At 45.2% G+C, this 8,398-nt stretch overlaps 1 protein-coding gene across 1 annotated transcript; it reads right to left on the bottom strand.

The window, feature by feature from the left end:
* Positions 1–1,905: 1,905 nt before the first annotated feature.
* Positions 1,906–5,510, bottom strand: PABPC1L2A (poly(A) binding protein cytoplasmic 1 like 2A). Its single transcript, XM_038589579.1, has one exon. The coding sequence runs from the start codon at positions 5,416–5,418 to the stop codon at positions 4,816–4,818; it is 603 nt and encodes a 200-aa protein (XP_038445507.1). The 5' UTR covers positions 5,419–5,510; the 3' UTR covers positions 1,906–4,815.
* Between the last annotated feature and the right edge of the window lie 2,888 nt (positions 5,511–8,398).

Genomic DNA, 8,398 nt, shown 5'->3' with positions numbered 1-8,398 from the left:
ACTGCAACAATAGTCTTCCCGAAGGCTTTATTTTAACATGACAAAACTGGAAACAAAAATCCACTAATTAAGTCAACTGATTACAAAAATGATTGCCTAGAGATACCATAATATACTATATTACTACCATAAATAATACTGTGTGATATTGACATGGATATATGTTAATGTGGCTTTTAGTAAAAAAGTTATTGGATTATATTTATGAATATGTACACATAGGGGTATGCATCTATGTCTATGCATATATAAAAGTATGAAAGGTTATACAGCCAAATTTTACATGTGTTTTTATGCAGTGATAAGATTATGGTTGTATTCCATGTTATTTGCTCTGTTTAACAACACATGATGTTTTTTTCTTAGAATTTGTATCCCTAGCAAGCAGAAATACAAAGAAAAATGTTATTACAAGCAAAAACAAAAAAATATGTATTCTATTTTCTCCACTGAAAACATAGCTAAGCTTAATATAAATTCTAATACCCAGTTCAAAGCCCTATGCAAAGAACTAGGTACACATTTAGATTGGAAATAACAATAATAGTGTAAGTTGACAAATTTTTAAGTGGAAATTTGACGATATGGTCTAAAAATGGTCTACACTTTTTTCTGCTTTTTTTCCCTTCTAGACATGTTTGCTACAGAAACAATTATGGACTGTAAATCTAGGTAAAAGGTAGTCAATATAGTGGCTGAAATTAAAAGAGAATTGGGAACATAGAAAATATCTAACAATGTAGGAAGGAATGAGTTCATCCATATACACAATAGATATCCAAAGACCATTTTAAATGATGTGAAAAATAAATATAAAAATATTTCCAAGGCTAATTTGCTCTTGAATATTTTGTTTCAAACAAAGGGAAAAATTGACAGAGAGAGAGAGAGAGACAAATCAAGAAAGAGACTCTTAATTATAGAGAATAAACTTGATGGTTACTAAAGGAGGGGAGATAGAAGGATGAGTGAAAAAAAGAAAAAATGCAAATTATGATTTGATATATATAAATATATTAATTACAATTATAATTATTTACATATTATATAAAGCAGTATTATATATGTGTTTATGTATACATAAAATTAGTTTTCTTTATATTATCAGTGCTTTTATTTTCCCTATCAATATAATGTGATGTTTATTTTTTTTTATTTTTTGCAATGTGATTTTTTAAAAATATTTTATTTATTTATTCATGAGAGACACAGACGGAGAGAGAGGCAGAGAGACACAGGCTGATGGAGAAGCAGGCTCCATGCAGGGAGCCCAACGTGGGACTGGATCCCAGGTCTCCAGGATCTGGCCTTGGGCTGAAGGCTGCACTAAACCGCTGAGCCACCTGGGCTGTCCTGCAATGTGATTTTTAAATGAATTTATATTCCTTGGTTAAGAAGCAAAAAAATAGTTTTTAAAAATTGAAAAAGGAAAACAAAAAAATGAGGTATGTATTTTTAATAGCATTATATCCACAAAGTTTATAATACCCAGGGAGGAACTTGTGCAAGAAAATGGGCATTCTTCCAACATATCAGTGGAAGAATAAATTGGTATATGCAGTCCAACTGATGGCCCAGTTAAAATTTTTTTAAAGACCTCTACTTTTCGGGATGCCTGGGTGGCTCAGCGGTTGAGTGTCTGATCCCGGGATCATGCCCTGAGCCGAAGGCAGACGCTCAACCACTGAGCCACCCAGGCTTCCCAAGACCTCTACTTTTCAATTCCACTTCTATGTTTTTGTAAAAGTACAATAATTCTGCAGTAAAACTACCACAGATTTGGGCTCAACGGGGAAAATTTAGAAAATGTATTAAATCCCAAAGTAAGGAAACATTTTAAAAGAAATTCTGATCCACCCAAACAATGATAGTGGGTTATGGAAGAATATTGGACAGCCAAAAATATTTTAGTTATATTTGCAATGTATTGTAAAAATCGAAAGAATACATTCAGTGTGATCTTATATTTAAATATTACGGATAAATAGGCAAAAATTCTCTCTTAAAAGAAGGTGTTGTATATATTTAATGTGTATTTTTTTCAAGCAATACATCTATAAGATGAAATAATAAAACAAAAATGCGCAAGCTTAACCGATTTCTCATAACTTAAAATAATGCTAACTGAAGAAGATGAGCCGGGAAATATACATTTTCTGACACAATTAATGGACATAAACTTTATGAAGAAGCATTTGGCAATGGACTGGCAATGTATATAAGGCAATTAAATCTCTGCATGTGTCACAAATATTCACCTAAAAATGTGTTACTTGTGGAGTTAATCTTACTAGGGAAAAACTAGAACAATTTAAACATATGAAGGGACTGAATTTTAGAAATAGTAGCTCAACCATATAATGAAACATAAAGTAAAAACAGAGTTAAAGAATAATTTTTAATAATTTGGAAAGATGATATGAAAGACTAATTATAGTGAAAGTATTCCATAATGAAACAATACATATTACATTTTTGAAGGTATTATCTATGTACATGTTTCATGTGTTCCAAAGTTTTTTTCTCAAGGGGTAGAATTAAGAATGATTTTTACTATCGGCATACTCAATTTTTTAAAGTTTCTATTATGATACCATGTTATTTGTATAAAAATAAATGTGTAAGGTAGATAAAAACAAAAATAGGAACAGTACCCCTGATAAAATATTGGAAAACTACAGAAATAACTGCATAACTGCAATAGCAAGCCTAAACAACTGTCAAGGTTTCCATTCTCTCACATTATTTGTGTACTTAGGGTAAGTTGATACCATTTTTGTGGATAGTCATTTAAAAAGAAACTCCCCAAAAGAGAAGAAAAAGATTTCAAACCTTCCATGTCCTTTGATCCTAAATTTGCTCTCACAAATGTTTGTTCAGAAAATAATATTGAATGTAAGCAAGGTTTGTGTACTATGTATAATTAGCAGCTAGGGTTTGGATTAGAAAAACCGATGTTCACAACCAAATGTGCAACAATGAGAAAGCTGTGAAATATACCCCCATATCTATATCTAAACATGTATAGAGATGAATACCTATATCTATCTATTCCTCTATCAAGCCCCACCACTGGAACACTAAAGAGTCACAAAACTATTATAAAAGAATATTTAATGACATGAAAGGAACTTCAAGAATATCTATACATCTATATCTATCTATAATATATATTCATGTATGAAAAAGCAGATATTGAAACAGTATATACATTAAAATTCACATATATATCACATGAAAAATACTGGGCAAGTGCATATGAAAATGATTTAGGAATGTAGGCGTGTTGATTAGGATTGATTAGTAGGGACATTAAATTTCTTCTGTTAACTTGTCTGCTTTGTTATTTTTGTCTGCAATGAAGCTGAATGATTTTTCTGACAATGGGGAAAAGGGCAGCAAGTGGGCACAGGGAAAGAGCATTTACAACCCCAAACAGGGAAGTGCCATTTGCAGCCCATCGAGCTGGCCAAGACACGCACATGCACGCACCCGCGCGTGCACACACAGACGCGCACACACATCAATTACAGTGACCAGGAGACTATGCAGGGGAAATGGACACACTCGTTTTACTAGCTGTGCTGGCTGGCATGAACGCAAATCAGTACAATGCTTATGAAGGGGCCATTTGGCAACACACGGGAAAAGTCTTTAAAATATCCTATTGTGGATCCTGCAAGTCGACAATTAAGAAGACCATCCGGTAGGCTAGCGAAGATTTGGCTTGACAAGGAAGGATTCATTCATCAGAGTATGCAATGTTGGGTTTAAACACAAGGAAAGAACTGGGCACCAACTGAATGTCCAATAATGTGGGATTGATTACAGAAATGTTAAAGATCCATCTATACACTCTGCAGGCACTGAAGATGACATTTCTGAAGCCTGTTGAATAGCATGGAAAGAAGTTCAATGGGTTGATTTTTGTTTGGTTTTAGTTTCTGAAGAAGCAGGTTAAGAAACACCACACATAGGAACCATTCTATAATGGTGTGTTAAAAGGGAAGGTGGGGTGGGAGTGAGGAAGGGAGGGAGAGAGAAGAAGAGAAGAGAGCCTGTAAAAACAGCACACCAAGAAGTGGCTGTCTCTGGGTAGTAGGATCACTGGGAACAATTACTCTCTTGGCTTTCCCTCATCTGATCTCCTTTTCCTTTCTGATGTTTCCACCATGAAATTGTGTCACCTGTGTAGTGAAGGAAGCAAGCATGAAGGTGCTTTTTAAACCAAACCACAAGGAGAAGAGGCAGCCTGTAATCTATCAAGTGGCACAGATTAGCAAGATTATTCGCAACGCCCTTGGTGGGGGGGGGGGGAATGGGGGAAAGCAGAAGAGAGGAAGAGGGGAGGAGGTGGAGGAGGAAGAGGGTAGGAAAGGTGAGAGGGAGAGAGGGAGAAGGAGAGAGGGAGAGAGAGGAAGGGGGGGAGAGATCGAGGGAAAGGAAGGAGGGAGGGAGGGTGAGAGGAGAGAGAGAGAGATAGAGAGAGAGACAGAGAGAGAGAGATAAAGAGAGACCTGCACTCCCAGTACAATACAATACATTGCTGGTGGGAGAGAGGGAGAAGGAGAGAGGGAGAGAGAGGAAGGGGGGGAGAGATCGAGGGAAAGGAAGGAGGGAGGGAGGGTGAGAGGAGAGAGAGGAGAGAGAGAGAGAGAGAGAGAGAGAGAGAGAGAGAGAGAGAGATAAAGAGAGACCTGCACTCCCAGTACAATACAATACACTGCTGGTGGGTTAGAGGGGCAAAGAGGGTGGTTGTAAACCGGGTGGGAGCCAAGGTTTGGCTCTGCTGGCTGGCTCGTCCCTGGCATGTCTTCATCGCAAGGTGGCCTCCTCATCCGTGTCTTCCTCGAAATCTTTGACGTCAGCACTGGTGGACTGCCTGGCCCAGGCTCCCCTTTCGGCCTCTCGTTCTTTATGCGACTTGAATCTCCCAACGAAAATTTTGCGGTAGTTCAGGAACATGCCATTCATCGCATCAATGGCTCGCTCTGCGGACTCCTGCTTCTGGAAGTGCACAAACCCGTAGCCCTTGGGCCCCTTTTCGTCGCAGGCCACTTTGCAGGACAGGATGTTGCCAAACGCCGAGAAGATGTTGTACAGCGCCTTGTTGTCGATGGTCTTGCCCAGGTTCTTGATGAAGACGTTGCCCACCCCACTCTTGCGGAGCGAGGGGTCCCGCTGGGACCACATGATGCGCACGGGCCTGCCCTTGATCACATCAAAGTTCAGGGTTTCCAGGGCCCGCTTGGCATCCACCGGTTGCTGGTAGTTGACGTACGCGTAGCCCAACGAGCGGCGGGTGATCTTGTCCCTGCAAATGCGGATGGACAGGATGGGCCCGGCCGGGCTGAACTTCTCATACAGCATTGCCTCTGTCACTTCAGGATGCAGGTCGCCCACGTACAGCGAGGCCATAGGAAAGTCTGGGTTGCCTTCGGAGCCCCGGCTGGTCTCCGCATCCACATCTGCAGCCGCCGCTGCCGCCGCCGCCGCCGCAGCCGCCGCTGCCGCCGCCGCCGCCGCAGCCACCGCCGCCGCCACCTCCGCATCCGCATCAGCCTCCCCCGAGGAGGGCGCCGCAGCCTCCGCTACTGCCGCGGCTGCTGCTGTGGCGGCGGCGGCGGCTTCAGCCGCGCTGGCCTCCACAACCGCTGCCGCCAGGGCGGCCTCCGCCTCTTCCCCCACTGCCAGGGCCGCCGTCGCCTCCCCCTGGGTGGCCTCCCCCACTGCCTCCTCTACTGAGGCCTCGGCCTCCACCTCTGCCTCCACCTCTGCTTCCGCCTCAGCTACGGAGGCCTCCGCCACAGCCTCTGCCACGGTCGCCGCCGCAGCCTCCGCCGCCGCCGCCGCCGCCGCCGCTGCCGCCACCGCCGCCGCCACTGTCGCCGCTGTCGCCACGGTCGCCGGTGCCACCAGGCCGCTGCCGCGACCTCCCTTCCCGCGAGCTGGGGGACGGAGGGGCGGGAAAGGGCAGGAGGGCGTGTGGGCGCTGGAACCCGGGCCGGGGGCGCGAGCGGGAGCTGGGGCCGGGACCCGGGGCCCGGGGCCAACCGATCCGGCGAGTCCAGGTCACTTGGAATAGCAAGCGAGCGCTGCCAGGAGCGCGCTGGTGCGAGTCGCCGCAGCCTGCAGCCTGCTGCTGCCGCCGCCGCTCAGTCGTGGGCTAGTGTGCGGGGCGCGGGCGGGCGGCGTGTGGTGGGGGGCGGGGGGTGTTGGCGTCTGTGGTCCGGGCAGCTGGGCAGGCTTCTGTCTCTTTGGTTCCCCCTGTGGCTGCCGCGTGGCTGTGGGGCCGCAGGCTGTGGGAGGGGGCGGGAACGGGAGCCTTGGGGCTGGGGTGGTGGTGAGTCTTCAGCCTCTCAGGTTGCCTGGATATATATGAAGAGGAAGGCAAGGAAAGGGTTCTGCTGTGGACTGCGGGAATACCGGTTAGATTTAGAAGGTTTTGTTTTATCCCCCCTTTCCCCATAGAACAGTTAAATAATCAAATCAAGTACCTTGCAAGAGCGGGTGGGTGTCATGGAGAATACACTTGCCCGGCCTAAACAAAGCCAAGAAGAATGGTTTTCTCACATTCAGGGGTTCTCCCCACTTCCGCTCATACACACTCTCCAACATCACCGCCACCAAGGAAACAACACCTACTCTGAGCAGGAGCTGGGGCCAGGGGGCCAAGCTCCCCCTGCAGCCTGCTGACCCGTTTTCTCAGAGATTCCCGCCCCCCTTTCCAGCTCTTTCCCTCCTCTGCAACACTTGCAGAAGAGGGAATAAAGAACACATATTCATTCATCCATAATACCATGCCACAAATATTTAGGGAACCTGTGCTGGTCCCTAGGGATACAGGGATCTGGGAAGCAGCAGACATAAACTGGTTTTGAGCTTGTCCTTGGGAACACACAGTCTGGCTGGAACCGCTGTCCCTGCTCCAGACTAGGGGAGAACTACAGACCTGGGGTTCTTCTGCAGTGCCCCCCCCCAATTCCTCCTGCCCACCCAGCCTCCTACATGCAGCCCTACAGAAGGCGAATCAAGAGCACCCTGTCCTTAGTGCTGTCTTCAATGAAACTGTGAGGAAAGCCACACCAAGGGCTGGGGACAGGGCCTGGTCCAGAGCCAAGCACTGGTTTGTTCTTGGCTCTGCCCTCAAGGTGCTAAGGTTACTAGCATGAACCAAGAAATACACATCCATGCTCAAAACAAAACCAAAATCTGAAATCTCTAGAATGAGGTCCCTGGTCCCAGCAGTTCATCGGCTAATATTTGTGAAAGCCTTATCAACTACTTGGCACTGGGAGCTAAGGGACAGGCCATGTGATAAGTGAGCAGTGGGTGTTGATGTGTTGGAGGTGTGGGGCCTGGTGATACTAGGTGAGCAGTATGTGTTGTGGAAGCAGAGAGGCCACACAGGGCCAAATGCTGAGTGGATAGACAAGTGAACAACCATTAGAGTCGAGTGTAACAGAAGCTAGGGCCCCACTAGCTCCAGAAAGAAGGACTCAGCCGCCAGCTCTCTGTGGTAGGAGTCAAGTGAGGCTGCACAGAAGACAAAACCCCAAAGATGAGCTCTGATGAGTAGCAGTCCACCGTGTCGAGGCAGAAAGGAAGGCATTCCAAACAGAGGGATCAGTCTACGTGCACCCAAGACCATGTGGCCTGCTAGCACACACAAAGCCACTTCCAGTCATGCCCAATAATCTGGCATGGACAGAGATCATTGTCTCCAAGAGCACATCAGGAGATGGAGCTGGAAGGTGTGGAGCCCTGCAAAGCAAGCTAAGGTGCTTGGACTTTGTACCCAAGCTCACGGGCACCACTCAGCACGTTCAGGGAGGGAATCGGTGTGATCTGATCCTTAGAATGAGTACAAATTAAACATCGATACAGAAGGTAGTTAAGAGAGCAGACCTTAAAAAGTTCTCCTTACAAGAGAAAAATGTTTAACTATGTGAGGTGATAGGTGTTAACGAAACTTACTGTGGTAATCCTATATCTCTATCTATCTCTATCTAGCTTTAGCTATATCTGTCTGTCTGTCTGTCTATCTATCATCTATCTATCTATCATCAAATCATTGTGTTGTACACCTTTCCCTTATACAATGTTACACGTCAATTATATCTCAATAAAACTGGGCAACCCCTTCCCCCATCGATACATATAGATACATAAATATGCCTCTGCCCTCCCCTACATACAACTGAGACAGAGATGATAGAACAAAAAGACAGACGTGACCAGTTCCAAAAGAGTCAAAACAACCCTTCCCTCTGTCCTTCCTTTCCTCTTCCCCCATCGATACATATAGATACATAAATATGCCTGTGCCCTCCCCTACATACAACTGAGACAGAGATGATAGAACAAAAAGACAGACGTGACCAGTTCCAAAAGAGTC

The sequence above is a fragment of the Canis lupus genome, unplaced genomic scaffold (genome assembly GCF_011100685.1).
Source record: "Canis lupus familiaris isolate Mischka breed German Shepherd unplaced genomic scaffold, alternate assembly UU_Cfam_GSD_1.0 chrUn_S343H503, whole genome shotgun sequence".
Classification (NCBI taxonomy): Eukaryota; Metazoa; Chordata; class Mammalia; order Carnivora; family Canidae; genus Canis; species Canis lupus.
This window is presented reverse-complemented; position numbering and strand designations above follow the sequence as displayed.

Bases quoted from the DNA above. Each gene is read 5' to 3' on its own strand.
- PABPC1L2A (XM_038589579.1), bottom strand. From the start codon at position 5,418: ATGGCCTCGCTGTACGTGGGCGACCTGCATCCTGAAGTGACAGAGGCA.